The sequence below is a fragment of the Parus major genome, chromosome 4 (genome assembly GCF_001522545.3).
Source record: "Parus major isolate Abel chromosome 4, Parus_major1.1, whole genome shotgun sequence".
NCBI classification, from domain to species: domain Eukaryota; kingdom Metazoa; phylum Chordata; class Aves; order Passeriformes; family Paridae; genus Parus; species Parus major.
The window spans coordinates 37063995-37084866 of NC_031771.1; the positions used below are offsets into that span (position 1 = coordinate 37063995).

Genomic DNA, 20872 nt, shown 5'->3' on the forward strand with positions numbered 1-20872 from the left:
GGAGGGAGGAGGTGAAGCCTGTGAGCACAGAGGCCTGAAGTGGTGTGAGGGCAAAGGTGTTGAAAGTGGGGTGGGAGAGGACTAACAGGTTGGGGACAAGCCTTTATAGGAGAATGAGCCAGGGGTAGGGAAGAGGCCCACAAACACTATTGCAGGGAGGAGAAAAATGACTGTATGGCACATTTTGCCACACCAATTGCTTCAGAAGTCACTACTGAAGGGAAAAAGAGATACTGGAGAGAGCTACACTGATGCCATAACCAAAGGCTGACGGGCATGCGACACTGAACATGCGTTTGTGTCAGGGGCAGCAGAAGGATCACAGATTTGGCCAGCACTTGGGATTTGCGGGCTGTAGGCAAAGTGTGGGACTCCACATCTAACTGTTCAGGATTTATCTGGTACAAAAGCTTAAAAACAGTCAAAGGGCTTAATTTGGCTCTTTTGTTCTGCAGGTAGGAATAAAAATGAAAACTCATTCGAGCCCTGAAGTTACCTGGTGACTCTGCTCAGCAGTTGAGATGTCAATGTGATGTGCTCCACATAAATGCAACACAAAGGTGAGCCCTGCCCAGAGAACTGAAATGCAAGTATGATGGGCAAGATAAAAGGCTAATATAATGCAGAGGAGGAAGGCACAAGGTAAGAATAACATGAATATGACAAGATCATGACAGTAGTTTCAACACACTAAGACTCGGTCTTTCAACAGACAACCAGTGGCTTGGTTGAACTTTGGGAAGCATTTTGGAGGACATTGAGGGTGCCAGGGGTGTCCTCTTGCAAAGCTTAATAAAAGAGCTCCTTTGAAATCCTGACAGCAGCAACATTAAAACTATTCCTGGCTGTGGTGAGGGGTCTCTTGAGATTTCGCTTTGCTGGAGACTTGGGAAGGGATAGAGACTTTCAAACTGAGTATTAATACTCTCTGCTCCTGGCTCAAAATGACTCACAGTGCTTCTGGAAAATTTATTTAACCTCTGATTTCCCCTTTGGAAACGTGTTTCGTACAACTTGCTTTTTCCTTGTAAAACTGTTTGGGATACTGGTAAATTTGACCTTCCACAGTACAGTGACAGCACTGAATGAAACCCAGAGAAGCAATTGGATGAAACTATCTGGAAAGTGGCACAGAATTTGAGTAAGATTAGAAACAAAAGGGTGATAGTTTAAGGGGGACAAATATGTCAAGAGATGTTGATGTGAATGATCTCAGAAGCAACAGGTAGAACATTGTTGTTTGTGCACAGCATGGAATGTTGCAGCTCTCATACTGCTGCCTGGCAGAGCGGCTGCTGCCTGCTCCCTCCTCTCACTCATCTCTGTTCTGCCTCCACTCCTGGCCCTGCTTCTCTACAGTAGTTTTCTTTGTGTCATTTGTCTTTCTGCTACATTCTCATGGTTCACTGCCTGTGGCCCAAGTGCCATGGTGCCCTGCTCCCTGGGGCAAGGTGAGAGCTGCTGCTGAGGCCACCTATAGTTCACACACCACCAAGGTGTCCAACAGCTACAGACCATTCCTCAAGCCCTAATTTCAGAATTGAGACTCATTTTTGCTGTGGGTTTGAGGGTTCCTATAGAAGATAGGAGTGAAATTCCTAAGTCTGGCTTCTCAGAAGCATGGCCAGCACCTTGCTGCCAGCACCTGCAGCTCAGCAGCCACCTATCATCTTGATGCACACCCAGCTGCCAGCCTTGCACTGACAGAAAGGACCCCTCCAGTTCTGCTTGCACCTTGCTCAATTTTGCTGAGCCCTCCCTTGAGCCTCACGGGCAGCTCGTGATCCAGAACAGAGGAGGCAAAATATTATATTGCTGGAAAAAAGCTACAGAAGTTAGGAATGAGCCTTACACTTGCTCCACATTCCAGTACGACTAAGACACAAAGTAACTCAGAATTACAACGAGTGTAGAGAGGCGTTTGGACAAGGCAAGGTCAATGCTGCTTGCTGTGTACATAACTTACAGGTGTGTAGCCACTGGAAGAAACAAAACCACCAGGAATTATAAAACTTGCTGTGATAATCTGTATGTGGCTGGGGAACGCTTCGCTCATGGAGGGGAGGGGTGAGGGTCTCCCGAAGGTGGGGAGAGGGGATGGTGCCGGGAAGCCTAAACCACCGTCCGGGACAGTGACCACGCTCATTTCTTTTCTAGGGATGGTGTTCCCGTGCTGGGACAGGGAAGTGTGAGGTGGGGAGCAGGGCGTGCGGACTTCCCTGCCGGGAGACAGCGGCGGGATCCCGTGCCTGGCCCGCGGCACCGGACCGCGCCGGGGGTGTGCCGGGGGCGGAGCGGGCCGGGCCGGGCCGCGGCGGGGGCGGAGCGGCGCGGAGCGCGGACAGCCGGCCGCGGGAGGCAGCGCGGCCGTGGGGAGGTATGTCCGTGTCCGTGTCCGTGTCCGTGTCCGTGTCCGGCGACGGGCGGTGAGCGGCCATGCCGCGCAGAGCGGAGAGGTGCCTGCAGATCGCCCCGCACTCCCTGGCCATCGTCCTGGACGCCGCGGCCGGGGGGCGGCCGGGAGGCGACGGTGCCGGCGGTGCCGGGGCCGGTGCCTGTGCGGGGCCGGCGGCGGAGCTGGGCCGCCACCGCATCGGCTACGAGATCTTCGCGGACTTCAAGCGGGAGAACATGCAGCACTTCTGGGACCGGCGGGCCACGGCGGCGGTGGCCGAGACCTTCTTCCTGGGCTGGATCGACGAGCAGGTGCTGCTGGTGCAGGGCAAGGAGGAACACCTGGAGGTGCTGCGGCAGGGCTGGGCGCGCCGCTCCCTCAAGCCCCCGAGCGGCTTCCACATCAAGTGCCTGGGTAGGTGCCGCCGGGCCGGGCCCGCGGAGCTGCCCCGGGGCAGCCGCCGCAGCTGCCCGGAGGGAGCGGGGGCGGAAAGGGGGACCCTCACCGCCGCGGAGTTTCAGCTCCCAAAAGTGGGTGTTCGCAAAAGGGATGAGGCGGGATGGGAACGGTGGCATTACGGGGATACGGTGAAGTGGTGTTCTCCGGAAGAGCTGCCGGTCACGGCTGTACGGTCTGTTGGAGAGGTGTGTTCTCCGGTTCCTTTCAGCGGGCGAGGGTAAAAACATAAACTGGAAGAGTTGGAATATACCCCCTGCAGCATGAAATGCCCGCCGGCCTGCTACGGGCCGGCTCCGTCTGCAGCATGCTCCGGAGGCTGCTTGGCTCGGGAGTTAAAAGTTCTGGTTAGTATTTCCAGGTGTGCTAAAAACAGTATTTTACTTTATATGCGGCTCTGCGTGCTAGATCAAACTTGTATCCCAGCGTTGCTGTGAAGGTGTCTTTCATAGGGAGAAGGAGTAGTAGGAGATGAGTAACATGCGGTTTTTTGCAGTGCAAGGCAGGTGGCTTTTGGAGCTGTAAACGGCAAGTCTGTTATGCCAAGGTGGGCTGAAGTTTCAAGTTACAGTGTGATTCCCTAAGGGAGTCCCATCAGTGCGCAGTGGCCTAGGACAAAGCGCACCTCATCCTAAATTTTCTCTAGGAAACGAAAAAATCCTAGCATAGAGAGCAAAAATGTTTCAGCACTTGTTTTGACACGAAAAGAACCAAACAAACATGGCCAAAAACCAACCCAACCCTCCACCACCACCCTACCACCCCAAACCCTCAGATATAAAGCTGTGGCTATACTGGTACATTGGTATATTGGTGGGTATTCTGGAGAGCTGTGAAGAACAGCAGAGCAGAAATTTTTCTTAGGATTTAAGGCAAGTCAACATTCATCACAGCTTGAAACATGCAGCTTCTCTTGTAGAGTAAAGGAAAATTGCGAGAATTTGCTTTATTGCTGGCTTAATTACTTGCCATGGTTGCTGTAGTGATGGTGAGGCAAACTGTCTTTTCTTTGTGTACAATTTGTATCAGCCATGTCCTATGCAGCAGGCACCATGAGCAGGTCACAAAGCCAGAGATGCTCTCTCTCTGTGCTGGTAGTTTCAGACCTTGAAACAGGATGCTTCCATGCATTTATTTTTTTAAAAAAAATTAGCTGAGTAAGGTTCCTGGAAAGTATGGAACATGAATATTCGAGGTTTCCCAGTTTCCTGTTTTTAATCTGGCTTTTGAATGTTTTTAGCTACTTTTGTCCTATAGAACAAGCAATGCAGGCTCTTACAGTTTCTAGTTATTAGCAGTCTTGTCTCTTGCAGAGTTGTCAGGCACTTGTCTGTCACTCACTATTTCCCTATCAGACTTACTTGAATATTATCATTTTTTTTTTCTGTGCTTAGAGGGAAGGTCAAGACAAGTTGCCCTGTTAAAAATGAACTGATGGACCTTTTTTTCACAGAATAATGAATTTTCCTCTGAACCTCAGGTGACAAGACAGTGTTGCAGAGCAGGTGGTTAATCCTGTTCTGGTGATAGAAAAGTTTTGTGTGGTCCACCACTATTTGGAGAAGGGAAGAAGTTGGGCAGTGGTTAGTGCTGGCTGCTCAGCCTAGCTCATCTGGGCTTTTTGGCTGCAGCTGGATGGAGGATGAAGAGCTTTTGAATTGGCCCTGTCACCTGATGGAGTATCAGTGTCAGTATTTAATTTTTGGGGTGTCCCTGGACCTTGCTCATTGGGTGACATTCCTCAGCCTGCTGCCCAGGAGGGCTGTAGAAAGGTGCATTCTGACCTTGACTTTACTAAAGCCATCCAAGGAATGTAAACAAGTCTTTGTAGCCTATCTTAAAATATGGAAACAAAACTTTTGCTAGAAGTTCACGTTAATAAGTAAGCTCACTGGTGTGCAAATAATATGCATTCCTTTGGGGGGGTTATCTTTGCTGCAGATTTACAAAAGACTGGAGCCAGAGTTTTTCATTTGGCTTTAAAAATAACAAATGCCTTTCAGCATTTGATTAAAGGCTATGAAAGAAGAGCAGGGACCTGTTGGAATCTTGCCTTGTTTGGCTGTGCTGAATATGATGGGAGGAACTGATTGACTTTTATTTTTCTCCACTGTTTTTTTTTCCACTCCCAGATTGATAATTCAGGTCTTGTATCTAAGTAGATTCAACCTGCACTTACTGTAAAGTTAAAGAATTGTCAAAATAATGGGCTTGGCCTGTGGGCATGAGCATCTGCTTAAATGCATGTCATTGTATTTTCAACATAATTAGGTACCTAATGTGTAAATGTCTGTGACTTATTGAGGAACTCTCACACTTTATTATCTTCTTTGTTTCATTAAAGCAGCAAATAACACACAGACAAAAAGAAGAAGTCCCAATGCTTTTCAGCTTTAAAAAATGTGGTTGGTATCTTAGGCTGATAGGAAAACCTGCCTGCTGGGAGTTGCAGAATAGTAATATTTTACTCCTGTTAATAAATAACTGGTAGGGTCAAGGGGAAAAAGTGGCATAGTGTTTTTGATGAAGGTGATGTTGTTTCTCTTGCTCTGTTCCAGCTGGTAGTCCCCATGCTGTGGTGGGAATAGGGGTAGCCATGCCTAGGCAGTTGCGGGGTGTGCATGGGGGGGACTGATCGGGGGGGTCTTTCTCTGCACCCCAGGGCCATTGGAATATCTGGAGAATGCTGTGATAAGTTGTTGGGTTGGTTCTTGTCTCATTTCTTGGCTGGCTGTTTCTTTGCAGACAGGTGGGGACAGATTTCTGCCTCACCTGCTGCTGGAGTCCAGCTGGGATGGATTAGCTGGACAACCAGCTACCTGCCCTAGGGTGGTGTGAGGGGAGCATCCCAACCTCCTGCTGTCTAGCATGGGCCAAGGGACAGAAAAGTGTCCTCAGCTGCACAACCTCCATGCACAGGTAGTAGAGAGCCTTGGACAACACTTCCCTTCCCCTATGGTAAATGCTAACACGAGGCAGAAATCACAACTGCAGCCCAACTTGCAAACCTCTGCTGATGTTGCTGGTGTTTCTTTTTCATTGTGGTTCAGAGCCTTGGCTCTGGTGGGTTATGGTGGCCCTGGAGATAATAACTGGAGGAAGAAATAGCTGGTGAGGAGGAAGTAATACTGTGTCTCTAGTGTGCATAGCATGTTTTCTGCTTCTGGAATGGTAAAACGTGAACAAGGAGAGACTCACTGCTGAGTAGTCTTCCCACCTTTAAGTCATCCTGGCTTGATAATGAAAAGTTCATGGAAGTATAATCTGTAGTGAAAAGGGCTGGATAGTCCTATTGTGCTCAGTGCAGGTGTACCTGAGCCGCAAAGGGAATAGGTTAAAATCCACATGAGATTCCAGTGTCTGAATATTTGAATTATTAAATTAGACTTTAGAATTAAATGCAGCAGGAATATGAAGCACATGAGAAATTTGCTTATAGCACTGACATCTTAGAGCTGGAGGGTATGGGAGATGAAGTGATTCATGTGTGACTTTTAAACTTACTCCTCTGGCAGTTTTCTTAAACTGAGTGGTTACGCCATAAAAGCTTGCTCAGTGACCAGTTTTGCAGTGATCAAAGTTATTCGGATATTAGGAAATTGTTGGGTGTATCGAGGTTTTTAAGATGGCAGATGGGAAACTTTGGGAAACACAAGTAGTCTTTGAATAAACAGAATCCCCAGACAAGCACTTGCTTGATTTAGGGGGTCAAGGAAGCCTTATGCAAATCTATAGGTCCAGTGATGAAATTCATTGTCTTCGGAAGCTCTCTTGTAACTTTGCAAGACTTTTGCAACTTAAGTCTTTAATGAGCGTTAGTATTTTAATAAGATTTATTTTTTTGACACACCTTTTATTTGCACTCACTAATATTTGTCATCCTGGAAGCTGATTTTTTTTTTTTAAAAACCTTTCAACTCTTCTGTGCTATGTGCTGTCAGAACAGGATGTTCCACCTCATTTTCATGTCTTCATTGCCTTTTGTGTTCCCAGATAAGACTTCCTTCCGTATCTCTTGCTCTTGATTTCTGTGTCACGGACAATAGGCATCTTTGAGAGGTTTTCATACACTTTGCAGAAGGGCCATACCCTTTTGTTGCTTGAAAAGAAGTGACCAAACTTTATAATTGCCCTTTGGCCATGCCCAGAGCAATTTCTCCAATTAGAAGCCGATGTTCAGATGGGGTTTTTAAGAAATGTATGTGCAATAATTAAACTAACTAGCAGGAGTTATAATTCAGTAAAGTCGGCAGGGCTGGGCTGTTGTGCATTGTTCCTGCTTGGCCAAGCATAGGGGGGAAACTTTTTTTGCCACGCTGGGAGTTGGAGCTAAGTGTTCCCTTTCTTTTCTCTCTCTCTGCCATATCCTCTCATGCCACCAAAAAATTAAATTAACACCCCACCAGTTTAGGTTCGGTAGTTTTCACAATAGTTTTTGCAGTCATTAGTGGATGATTATGGTGAAGTGTAGACTGTTAGACATTAAACATTATTCATCTATAGACACTTACAAATCATGAATTCCTTTCTTTCCTCCCAATTATCTCTTTATAGAATGAAGATTTCTCTTCAGTGAGGGAGCATTAGGTTTCATAGTAATAAAACCTCCAATGACTTTAGCACACACTCAACTACACCTTTTGTATGCCCTGTCGTATTACCATGGGAAATTCAGTGGATTTAAACTAGAATTTTTTTTTTCTCCTTCTCTACCACTCCAACCTAGAGCCAGTTAGAGATTCACTGAGCACTTTTTATATCTGTGAGGTGGTTATTGCAGCCTGAAACAAAAAGGGTAAACTTAAGCTTATGGCCAGGCTGAAGTGCTTATGAATTTTCTCTCAACTCTGAGTAAAGAACTTCACTGCTCACAAGTGTTGGGTTGGGCCTTTAATGTAATTTGTAAAAGCAGCTTTCAGAGGCTGGGGAGACAGAGACAAGAGCTAAATGAGTATGGACTGCATATAAAGTGCCTGATTTCTCAGTATGTGGTTTGTGCTTGTGTTGTGGGAATGAGGTCTTAGAATCGGAATTGCTTTTTGCTCTATAAAGAAAACTGTGCATGGCCTGCAAAACTAGTGCTAGTCATCAAGAACGTATTGTGAAAGTAAAAAGAACACAAGGGAAGAAAAGATATGTCCTATTTAATTTCATTTTTTCACTCAAAGCAACTTCTCTTGAAAAAGCAAAGTCAAATACACAGATCTGTGCTGTTCATTGTGCAACTCAAGGGAAGGATTTATAAGGTTAATAGCCAGCTAGTACTGTCTCCCCACCTCCTTCCTCCCCACAAAGAACACCATTGTATAGGAAAGCATCTTTTCCAGTGGCAAAAAAGTCACCCAGCCTTGCAAGTTAAGTGCATGCTCTGTGTGAAAAGCAAAGCTGTAAGGGAACCGTGGCGGCTGAGAGCAGCCCTTGGCCATGGAGTTTTGACAAAGCAAGAGATCTCTCACTCTCTCCATCTCTTTTTTTGTGCATGAGGGTCTGGTCTTTAATTAAATGCTCCTCGTTCCTTTCCTCAAAGGGCCCTTGTCTTTGCTGTGGAGCAGCACAGTGGGTGTGCACTGAATGAAGCCCTTGTCAGGTGTTATTTCCAGCACTTAAGTGGGCTCCTGGGCTGCCAGCATCATGTGCCACCAGACCAGTCACTAAATCACCTTTCCATCTGTCCTACTCTTCTTTTTTATATAGTCATTTTTGGATGTAGGAAGACCAAGGTGAATGAGTTGTTCAGGGGCCATGCAATGGATAACCATGGAGCTGCTGGTGACAGGCACCTCCATCCTGCCTGCTCATTTTTACCATTTTGTGTCATGAAAACTCAGTTGTGTTTCCTCTTTTGTCCACCTTTGTAGTTTTCTAATAAGAGGCATGTTGTTAAATATTTTACTTATCAAACTGTAATGATTTTACAGTTGACAAAGTACAAACCTTCTATGCATGTTGCTGCAGTTTAACATTTTGCTTTGAATGAGTTTTGCTTCACAGAATGGCTTGGGTTGGAAGGGACCTTAACAATAATCTCATTCCAACCCCTGTGCCGTGGCCAGGGAACCTTCCACTAGACCAGGTTGCTCAGAGCTCCGTCCAGCCTGGCTCCTCTTCCAGGGATGGGACACCCACAGCTTCTTTTGACAACCTGTTCCAGCACCTCACTGCCCTCACAGTAAAGACTTTTGTCCTAGTATTTATGTTAAACTTATTCTCTTTCAGTTTAAGGCCATTTCCCTTGTCCTATCACTACATGCCCTTGTGAAGTTCCTTTTCCAGCTCTCTTGCAGGCCTCCATAGGTACTGAAAGGTACTAGAAGGCCTCCCCAGAGTATTCTCAGTCTGTCCCTACGAGAGGTGCTCCAGCCCCCAAGCCTGGAGAAATGTGCTCTCAGTGCACAGAGAAGGGCACAGAGGAAGGGTCAACTGTGTCTGTGAACACTGCTGTCCCTGGGATTGACTGGCAGGTTTTTGTTTCAGCTCTTTTGTAAAGGCAATGCTAACAAAGTTGGTGCTCTCTCCCAGCAGTTCTGCTCTTGTTCCCTCAGGCCATGATCTTGGATAGTAAATCTCTCCTCCTTTCTGCAGACCAGGAGAATCACAGCTTGTCCCCCAACAGGATGTGCCAAAGCATTACCACATTCTTGTCTGCATTTTAGGCACTCTTTTGGTGAGTGTAGCAAAAAAGGTGCAACCCAGGTGGATTGGGCATCCTCCAAAACTCCTGGCATCAAAAGCTGCCTCCCAAGCAACATCACTCCTTCCCTTGGCTATGGCAAATATGATAGGCAGGCTTCTCTTTTCTTTTACTAGTCATGGAAAGTCTGAAGTGTTCAGAGAACATAAAAACTGCAACCAGATGGTGGTTTCCTCTGCAGAAACTGAGGCTGTGAAATGTGAGGATGGAAGGAACTTCTTAAGAGTTTTCTTCAATAACAGAGATTTAATAGGGTTCTGAAAATTCACGCTGTCTCCAAATTTTTCTTCTTTGTTTTAAATACAAAAACATAAATGTTTTGATTATTTTCAAATTATGTTGACTGTTGGGAATGTTATTGCAGTCTCTGGTTTCCAGTATTGAAACTGCTCCCTGGGTGGGCCAGATCTGGAAAAATTTTTAGGGATATTACATTCTTGGAATAAATCCCTTCACCTAATATGTAAACATGCTTTCTTCTGTCTGCTGTACTTGATCCCTCTATGACCCGGGATTTCACCTGAGACTTGTGATGAGAAGTATCTGAATGTAAAGAATGTACAAACACATATATTTTGATGAAACAAAGTGTTTTCATGTTGATATTTGAGCAGGTCTTCACTCCTCATTTTTAAATTGGGGTCCTGTTCTGAGCCACAGTAGCAATTGAGCACACATTCAAAGGTAAATAACTACCCAGGGAATCTGAACAGGGGCTCTTCTAGTTGTGTTTTTTTTCCCCTGTAACAGAAAAGCAATGGTGTAATATTACCATCAGCAACTTACTAAGCTATATTTGGTTTTCTTATGAAAGCAAGTTACTATTCTGTGCACTAAATTAATGCACAGAGTAATGACTTCTGTAGTGTATTTTCTGGAGCTGGATATAATTCTAATCCATGTAATATAAGACTTTGTTGCTGTTCTTGCACATGAGTACAGGATGGGATACCAAAAGAGCAGAAGTCAGAGTAAAACACAGCAGCCTTTTAGCTTAACTTTGAATTCCACCGTCAGATAATTAATAAAGAGATATGCAGGTGTATCAAAGATTGCTCTTTTAGAAGTGCAAAGCAGTTCACTTAAGCTCTGGGTAACAACTCCAAATTTGGTTCTTTACAGAATCTGAATACTGTAACTGTGTAAAATGCTTCTACCTGAAGAGCTTGGTTTGGGTATATTCCAAAAACTTTAGTTTTAAAGCAATTTTTGGTAACTGTCACTGCTGCAGAGGGGTACCTATGCTGGCTCATGCATGTCTTTAGAGGAGCTTGAGAATGCTGGAGGATGCACTAGTGGCTCCAGTATGGGGAAATCCCACTGAGAGAGCAGAATGGACTGTTGGATGGTGACCCAAGGACTTTCACAATTTCATGGCCTAAATCACAGAGGCCTGTAGGACTGGGCTGGCCACAGGGCAGGCTGATTCCTCCTTCTGGTGCCAGAAGGAGAATAAAGGTATGTGCTGGGCTGCTCTGTGGCTGAGCAAGTGTCTCAGTTCCCACACTGGTAGCAGGGCAGTCGTATTGCTGTGTCCATCCTCATCAGTAACTGCAGCTCCAGTAACTCTGCTTATCTGCTGCCTTGCAGTTGCATGTGCTGCAATGTCTTCTCTCACTGGGTGTTCAGAGGCTCCTGGGAAGGAGCAAAACTTGCAAGGACCATGTTTTCACTGGAGCATTAAAACTTGCAATGTATTATTAGCATTGTAACAAGCTGGGTGCTGCCAGTGTATTTGAGATTTGGCAGCAGAGTCTTAGGTATTATTGAAGGGCTATAAAATGAGTATTTTTTTTAAATGGAAACATTTTTTTGTTCTTAAAAAAAGCCCTATCGCAAGTCTAGCAAAACTTTCAGCTAAAGAAGAAAAATTAATATTCACTTTTTCAGATTATAGTTGTATTTTCCACTTTGGCCAGAATATCCATGGATATCTTTCTATATGCAAAGAATATGGGAGAAATAGACTTCTGGATGCAGCAGGCTTTCTCCAGGTTGTTGGGAGAAAGGCTTAATGGCCTAATAAATATATCATGTCTACTTGCCTTGTGTTGTCAGTATCCTTGGGTGCCTGAGGTTAGAGTCAAGCTACTGTGCCAATAGCAGTGCATACAGTTTATTATTTGTGTCCTTTTACAAAGGGATCAACCTGACATAAATAAGGTTTATCATTGCCTGTTAATTTACTGTGTTTGAATTCTAAAGAAGTAACTGAAGTCCTGTAAACTCCACATGGTGCTGCAGTATGTTTGGTGGGGCTTTTTTGTAGTTTTGAAGGTGGTGGATGGGTTTTTTGGGAGGGCTGTTTTTTGTTTCTGTTTTTTTAATTGCTTTTCTTTTAGGGGAGGTGTTTTGCTCAAGGAATTCATGATGGTTTTTGGGTGCCAGTAGTCCTTAGCCTGCCCATGAGCCTTCCAGCCACTTTTCAGCATGTGTGGAACTGGACCATGCCCTTGACTCCCACTCTGGCAGATAGACATTAAATGTTTGCTCTCCTGCTTGTGCATATTGCAGGGCTGGTGCCCAAACAAGTTCCCTTTTCACTGACAGATGAAATAACAATAGCTGGCTGTTAAGAGAAAGCTGAGTGTTTTCTTTGGGTTTCCCTGAAGGGCCTCCTTTGTCTCTACCGTCTCTGCTCAGGGAAACATGTACACATTGCTAAATCTGAGGATGCTGTTGAGATGCTCTGGCTTGTGAAGTCAGGGGTAGGTCAGCACCCATGTGAAGATTTCCATCCACGACGTGTGCCTGCTACTCCTGGGAAGGCTTTGCAAGTAGTCCCTGTCCAGGGGGGTGGTCCAGGCTGATGTGAGCAATCTTGAGAGTGCAAAGCAGAAGGTGAAACATAGAGAGCACCAGGAAGGAGAGTAGAGGAAAGGGGTCCTGGTGGACTGCCCCTTACTCAGTGTTTATATGGCTCAAAGGAGGAGAAAATGATGGACAGCTGGATGAACCTGAACAGATGTTTACAGGTGCCTGATATTACCTGAGTGGCCCTGGTCTGGCTGGGTGAAGTCAGCAACTCAGCTGGGCTATAGGGATGTCCTGATTAGTCACACACTCACAAGGTAGTTTAACCAGTTGAAAGCCAGGATTTTAAGATCTATTTTAAGGCAAATACAGTATCTAACATAGTAGTCTTATTAGCAGAATAGTACCCTTATTAGCAGACGGGGTTATTGAAAATAAATAAAAGTGGGGAGCAACTTTCTCTCTTGTTTAATCATAGAAAAAAGAGTTTAAAGGGGCCACATTAACCCACTGTCCCTGAAGTGGGGAGGAAAAAAGGTGTTTGAGGACACTAAACTTTGCTGCCATCATTGCTGGTTTATCACAATTATCCTATTGGATATAAAAAAAAAATCTTATTGGTGTTACTGACAGAAAAATCCTAGGCAGCTTGAGGGAAAAACTAGTTTTGTGAGAAGCTGCAGAGAAGAAAAGTCACAAAGAGCTAAAGGATAAGGGCTAAGGGATAAAAATAGGGAGAAGAAAAGTAATTCCAAATCTCTGTGATCTTAGGTGTTCTAGAAAAAAGTTTGTTTTTCAGTTATGTTCAGACCAGATGTCAGCCTTGTAGGGAATCCTCTTGTATGAATATGAAAGTCTGGCAAGAGTGGGAGATGAAAAGAGGAGGGAAGCCAGTCAGCCTTTTAGTGAAATGAACATCTAGATAATCTTGGACATAGTGCTTCATGTGGTTGGGAGGCAAGGTTGATAGGTGTCAGGTCTGCTCTGTTTTTGAACAGTGGAGAAAAGTGAGAGAGAAAAAGTGGAGAAAAGTAGAGACTTTAATTGTACTTAATGCATTTTCTTAGGAGGTCTAGCTAGATGGTATCTCCATCCTTAAGGAGACTGGGACATGTCTGCAACATGGGAGTGGAAGAGCGTAGGGCTCATAGGGCCATGAAGCTTTGCAGTGTTTTTCAAATAAATTTATTGTGCTTATGTATTCCCTGCTGGAAGCTTAGGACAATTTTCAGCTGGGCTTGCTTCATGTAGACATGTGTGAGAGGGTGTATATAGTGTTTCAAGTGCTGTATGAACAGAGGTTTTCTATTATTTTGAGTGGTCTTGATTCAACAAGGTACAGATACCCACATGTGCTTACAGTAAGTTAAGTTACTCCATCTTAAAGTTACTCTCAGTCTGGTGGGAGGACTCACATTTTTGAATATAGGCATGTCATATATTCTTGCATTTGCCTGACTGTTGTTAAGAGATTTGCCAGAGGAATCTCTTCCTGATTAATCCCAGAGTGGGTCATCTGTGTCTAACTCTCCAAGGAGCCCTTGGAGAATTAAGCTTGGGAATCCAAGATTAGTATTCTTTTCATTTTTATTTTGATGTATACAGTACTCCGAGAAATAAATAGCAGAAGAGCTTACCCAGCTTTTGTAGGTGACTTAAGGAAAATATGAAGAGGAAGTATTAATTAATACTTAAATAAAAGTATGAGGAGAAAGTCTGAATTAATACTCTTTCAATAAAGTCATAAAAAGTAGGCAACTTGACCTACAATCATTCTGATTTCTTTCCTTGGGTAGGAATTGGTGGCTATCTTCTTGTCATTTTTTATTTATGGCAGTAGCTTGTAGCCTTTAGCTTATAGATTTCTTATTAATTCAAGGTCTTTGGTTTTGTTTCCAAGGTATTTTTATCGATAGTTTGTCTTTGCTAGAGGTGTACAGATAGAGCTCCTCAGTGAAGCTGATGCCAAATAGCTGTTGGAAGGTCTGTAGGGACTTGCTTCTTGGCTGCTTTTCAAGTGCAGTATGGCTGTAAAATGTTTTAGTGTCAGAATCACTACATCTATCATTGTTCTGCTTTTCTCTGTCAATAACTAGTCTCATTCAGTGACATATTTGTTCTTAAAGAGGGAAAGCAGATTCATCTGTCTGCCAGCACATGAGTCTTTTCAATTTTTCTGCTCAGATAATCATTTGGCTTCAGGTTTCAGTGGTTACTTAAATTAATCCCAGTGATGTCTTTCCAGTCTCTTGAATGTTTGTGTTGAGAGAAAGGCCAAAACATATCCTGTCTGTTGGGAACCACTAGACACCAGTCATCTGGGGAGATGGAGGAAAAGTGAGCTGCAATCTTCAATGTTGATTTTTGTGATGAGTGACTGGGGTAAAAAGGAAATAATTTTGACAGAACTTTTCCCACTACTTAGGACAATATTTAACAACTGGGATGTGTTATTTTAATTTTTCCTTTCTTTTTGTGCTGGGAGTACTTTTGTTGTTGGCTTGTGCACCCATTTGGGTAATTTATGCTGCCTCCTGTCCTGGTGAGTGACAATCCACTAGTGTGATGATCCTCACCTTTCTTTAGTTTGCAGATTGCTGAGTTTCCAGTGAAAATACAGCAAATGTAAGTGGTGCTTTTCACTTTCATCTTTTGTGGACCATTTGGAAAAGAGTACAAATCACCTGGGGAAATGCATATTTGAAAACTCCTGTTGAAAACTCCTGACCTCGCCAACCCCAGCATTTTATACCTGAATGTGCACATACCTACACAACTGAAGATTGTGCTCCCCTACCAATATGCTGCAAATTTACTAAACTTTCCCTTCAAATAATTCACAATTTATCATCTAGACAGCTACCCTGAGCCTCAGTGTTTGCTCTGCACCTTTTCCTTGTCACCTTTTCTTCAAGGACACCTGTGGTGGTAGCTTTTGGAGCAGCAGGGATGACTGGGACTTTGATGACTGCAGGCTGGAAAGCTTGGTCCAAGCATTGTTCTTTGTCTTGTGTTTGAGAGCACAAGTCCTTTGGGGCAGAGAACTTGGTGGCTCTGTCACACTGATGTGCTGGGCACTGCAGTTCTGAGCTGGGGCTAAAGTCCTTAGGTGCTCCCACAGTTCAAAACCTTTTATAGTGATACACACATGTGAGGTTACTCGTCAATGAGAGGTAATCTGTACACAGGCAGCCAGGCAAAGAATTTTTGCTCAAAACCTGCCTGGATTTGCTTTACCTGTTTTCTCACCACTTGGGCAATAGTAATTACTTTTTGTGGCAGTCCTCAGCCTGCTCCATGAATGAGTTGCATGCATAAGTCTTGAAGGCTTTAGTGGAGCTGTGGTGAGTTTGCAATCACAGATACTTAGACATGTGTTTGGCTTGAATCTGGAGCCATAAATCTGTAATAGTTCATAAAAGGCTATCCTTGCTTTATTTCCTCCTGTTGTTAACTGAGAAAATGAGAGCAGGCCCCAGTGGGTCAATCTGTGTAAGAGGAGACATGTCATACTGTCCCAGTCTGTGGTCTTGTACTCCTGGTATATGACATGTAAACACTACCTGTGATTGCACAGAAGGGAGCTGGAACCTCTCATGGATTATATAGTGTTTCTTTTAATAAACTGCAAGATAATGATTCTTGTGTGACGTTACCTGTAGCTTTTAGTACGGCTGTATATGGCTTCTTACAGGCTGGTTCTTTCCTGATTGTGGTAAGAAGAGATGAAATTTGCCCCTCAAGGCATCTCTGTATCTTCTAGTGAAGCATGTTTGTCAGTGCAGTCCTTTTAAGGTTTGCTGGTAGGGTCTCCTCTCTGTGGCAGTGCCCAGAAGTACATCTGTGGAAGTGACCTACTCTTGTCCTGGAAAAGCAGATGTGAAAAGAGAAGTGGTGTTTTGTGGGGTATCTTTCTTTTCCCTTCCTGAAACCACAGGTCTCAGTGCTTCTGCAAGATGACTAAGGTTTCTTTCAGCCTTGGGCTCCTTGATTTTTCCCACGTGTGTTTCAGTTGAACATAAATACATCTGACTTAGTTTTGAAGTAGCCAGCTCAGGTGTGGTTTGCATTCTTCAACTCCAGCAGTAATTATGGTTTTCAGCGGTGTCTAACTCCCCTTGCTGCTCAGGGAGCCTGTGATGAACTGCTACAGTAAGAGACTTGAGTTCCTAGATTAAAGCCAGCTCAGTCTTATCCAGACTGCAGTGCTGGGATACGGTAACTCTCCTTTACAAACTGAACTATTGCAGTGAATTCCTCAGGGCTTTTTCCTTCCTGCCTTTTGAATTTCTTTTTCTGTGAACTTAGCAAGCGTGGCTTTTACCTTTATCCATGACTGACCTTTTCTCAATGCTATCTCTCTGCTTAAAAGCTCATGCCAGCATGTAAGCTCTTGTCATCTTCTTCAGCAATGGCTTTGTGCCAGGCTCACACCAGTCTGATAAAGTGCCCCAATCAGCCTGTCCCTTCTCAGCCTACCTGCCTCACTGCTGGCAGCATCATCGTTCTTCTGTTGGCTCTGCTCTACCTGCTTCTACAAAATCCACCTTTTTTGGAGACATCTCGTCTCTCCTGATGGCTCCAGAAATCTCACTGGCTGCATTTTGTTGCTAGTTGGGGCTGAGCCTTGTAGAGTTGGCTCTTGGAATGGATATGGTGATACTATGCTTTGAAGTCAGACCATGTGTTTTGTAGAGGGCATGTTTTTGATCCTTAAAACCATGAGATGGTTAAGGCAAGGCATGATGCCAAGCACTGTGGGAAAAATGGGGTTGAGAAACCAACCGCTGGGATGTACTAAGGTAGATGTGGGAAGTGCTTGAGGTGATCCGTGTCAGCACTGTCCCTAACTTGCCTTTTTTCATTCTGTTTACACTTCATTGAGTAAGGCACAGGTCCATTTCCAGGTGTTTGGCTGAAGTACTATAGCCCTCCTTCTACTTAGCAGGAACTGAACTTCCCTCTGTACCTGCACTGCCACAGTGATTTGAGCTGCTGTGAGTCAGCACCAAGGAGATCACACAGCCTTTGCTCTGACATGGGAGCCCACAATGAGCCTTCTCAAAGGCAGAAACCTGACCTGGAGTGAGGAGAGAGGAAAAGAGAGTTCAGGATAAATTAGTGTGGTCCTGCTGCCTTATCTTCTCTGCATTATAGTCTTCAAACAAATATGTGTGGAATCATAAAGTAATTTTTGTAGGAAGAGACCTGCATGGGTCTCTGGTCTGACCTCCCTCTTGCAACCATGACATTGGGTAAATTGTTCCCATCATCTAACCTGTAATGCCCTGCTGAAGACAGCAGCAGCTAACAGCAGCTCTAGTGGATCTTGTGGATGATTTCCCCAGTTCCCACGTGTTTTGCTGTGGACAGGTCCTTTTGGAGCCTTGGCTCTGCCTAACAGGTTCCCCTGGTCTTTCTGCCTCCCGTTGTTCTGCGTAATGGGGGACCCGGGAGCACCCAGTGCCGTCTGGCTGTCTCTTCCACCCACCTTGTTTGGACACTGGTTTTCTTGAGGCAAATGGGATACCTTTTTGAATGCACAGCTCTGAACAAGATTAGGCAGCTGTTGCCATTAGTTGAAATGTGTTTGTCGAAAAAAAAGAAGTGTAACTCCTTCCCCAGCCTGCCTCAGATACATTTCTGTGTTTTGACAGATCCTTAAGGTGATTGACAGACCTATAGTTGCCAGCAGCTTTTTTTAGGAGCTTTTCTTACCATTCTTGTCTTGGGAAAGGCTTTTTTCTTTTGAACCACTTAATCCATGGTTTAAACTTTTTTAAAGTCCCAGCAGTAGCTGCTTTAGGTAATCTTGATAGATCTTTTGAAATGTCTGGTAACCCTACCCTTTCTTTAATTTTAAATGCTGAGAAATTAGGCTGTTATGACTTGGTGACTGGAAGTTATAGAAAACAAGTCATCAAGTGCTTTTTCTTCCTTCTCATAACCTCATTTTCCCACTTCTTTTGTGACTTTTCTGTCTGCAGATGACCTGCTCCTTGTGCAACTAGTCTTTTTACTCAGCTCATTAAGTCATGTTTTTCGTCAGAGTTTAGACTCTCAAACTACTCTTAGGCAACAGTTCCTTCTTGTTTTCTGTTTTATGTCAGCTGTGGCAGAAAGCACTTAATGGAGTCTGCAGGCCTTGAAATTGGTCTCAGAATAGAGGGGAGGAAGAGACATTGACCATTCATTCATTTTTTTAGTGTTTCTGAAGATACCCTTTAGTATTCTGACAGATACCCTTTGGGCTGTGCAAACGTGGTTCATTGATTTGCAGAGAATTAATTGTCTGAATAAGTGACTTAAAAAAAAAAAAGAAAGAAAAATACCCTATATATATATTTTTGCATGGTAGCGTCAGTAAACCCACAGAAAACACAAAAAATTTGTGAGTGTTTTTGCTCATCTGCTACAATTTCTCATACAACAGATCTATTGATCTGCTCCTGGTGAGACTGGCTGTCTTCAGTGTACCTGCTCAGTGGATTTGGGCATCTGCACCACAGCAGATCTGAAAAGGGTCTTGCTAAAGGAAGAAGCAAAGTAGATGGATGACCTTTGTGCTTTTAGAAGCTGTTACTTAAACCTTGGTGGGTTATTGGAAGAGGCAGGCTTTGGAACTATAGACCTTCCCATCCCATCTTACCTGAAAGAGCCAACATTTATTTCCATCAGTGGGAATTTCCTACTGATAGTAGAAGCTAGAAGTGAAATGAGAAATAGAGATGCCTCTAGCTAAGAAGAACACAGGGGAAAAAGAATATAGGAAACGTAGACTTTGCACTTTGTCTGATTCTTTCTTTAATATCTATTTTCTCACTTTTCTATTTTTTGCACTATCTTTTGCACAAACTGTCTATTTCTTTGTGGTGGTCTAAGTGGCTGATTTCAGTGAATTGTGGAAGGGACAATGGAATAAAATCAAGCAATTCTCTGCTCATGTGTCCTAGTTACTCTGTTTTACATTTAAACAATTGAGCAAGCAGTTTATATGTGCAAGCAAAGTTTGCTGCCAACCCAGCAAGATTATAAAACTTTTCTGATGGTGTAACTCATACAAAATACACTGCCCAAAGCATTGCTAGAAATGTGATATAGTGGCATTTGCAAGCCCAGACAAATATATACAAGATTTTCTACATTTCTAAATGTAGAATCCAGAGCTGCCTGTCTGACTAATACATTGGTAGGGGCATGCCTAACTTTATTAGACAGGAGTCTGTGTTTTGGCTTTATTAGATGGCTTTTTTTTTTATTTTTATTTTTTTTTTAATTTTTTCGTTCTGACTAGCTAGCAGTGTCTGGGCAAGATATCTCACACTGTTAGCTCCCGACTTCTTGAAAGTAAAAGCATCATTCTGTTTCTTTGGAAGTTTGCAAAATTTATTCCTATGCATTGTAAACAAGGAGAGGAAAATATAGATGTTATGTTAAAAAAATATCATTGATGCAGTTTGTATTTCCTTCTTTCAGTCCACTTGCCACTCATTTAAACAACTTCCTTGCCCATCCCATGTTTGTGTTGGATGTCAGGTTGTCTGTTACTGTTTGTGGTGGTGGCCTGGACACCCACACTTCTGGCACTCAGGAGTTCAGGCTGGACAATGCTGAGAGTGCAGATGCACAACAAACGCAATTAAAATGTCTTTTTCCCTGTTAAGGACATGTTTGTTAGGTGTATTTAAAGGCAAGGGTGTGAATCACCTTTGTGACTACAGTTAGGTTTATATTTTTCTTTGAAGGTCACAGCTTTTCCATTGCAGGAGTTCTAGTATTTATTCTGGCTGACCAGACAACTGGACCAAAGGTTTTTGCTCAGCCTTCTTTAGGCAGCAAAGTACTTGTACGTTTTATGGCTAAATAATAGGAAAATATTTGAGAACATACTCAAGTTGATAACAAAAAAGATAAAAAGAATAGAAATAAATAGAACAAAGGCAGGAGCTTAAGCTTCCTCTTTGATTTTTTGAAAGTTGTAGTGTTTTGCCAGTTTGGTTTGAACTTAATATATGCTTGGAAATTTTTTTCTGATAAACTGATGGTTTAAGAAATAAGTAATAAAATGGATGGTAGTAGAATACCAATAAAAAAAAGCTGGAGAACTAGAAAAGATGCATGGACAGGTATTCCTGAGGTTTGGAGAATCATTTTTGCATGTTGCAGCTATATTGTGGAAGCTGACTGAATTATGAGTCCTGAGAGAAAATGAGTTGAGCAATTATGTTTTTCTGTTTGGATTATTTTTTTTTTCTGATATAACAATTTGGGAGCATCTAATTAAATTATTAGGAGGTAAGTCTGAAACAAGCAAAAGAGCTGTATTTTCAGAAAACATAATAAAACAGTGAAGAAGTAATATCTCAGACTTACTGTATCCTCCATATCTTACATGAAGGATTTTTCACAAAAAACCAACAACAGACCAGCTTTTCCCCATCCCCCCAACCTGAAACTTTTCAGAATAAATGGATACATTCACAGAAGAAAAATTTGGCAGACACATGAATTTCTTTGTGTGCTGCCAGACCATTCCTGGCTCCCTGTGACTAATTTGAAGCTGGCTTTTGTAGCCA

General features: G+C 43.5%; 1 protein-coding gene across 1 annotated transcript in view; it reads left to right on the top strand.

Annotated features, from left to right (window-relative positions):
* The first annotated feature begins 2400 nt into the window (after positions 1-2400).
* The window catches only part of STOX2 (storkhead box 2), a 142149-nt gene continuing 123677 nt past the window's right edge, over positions 2401-20872 (top strand). Inside the window, exon 1 of the mRNA XM_015624917.2 lies at positions 2401-2809. Within this exon, the coding sequence (XP_015480403.1) occupies positions 2437-2809 (373 nt within the window). The 5' untranslated portion in view covers positions 2401-2436. The remainder of the gene's footprint in view (positions 2810-20872) is intronic.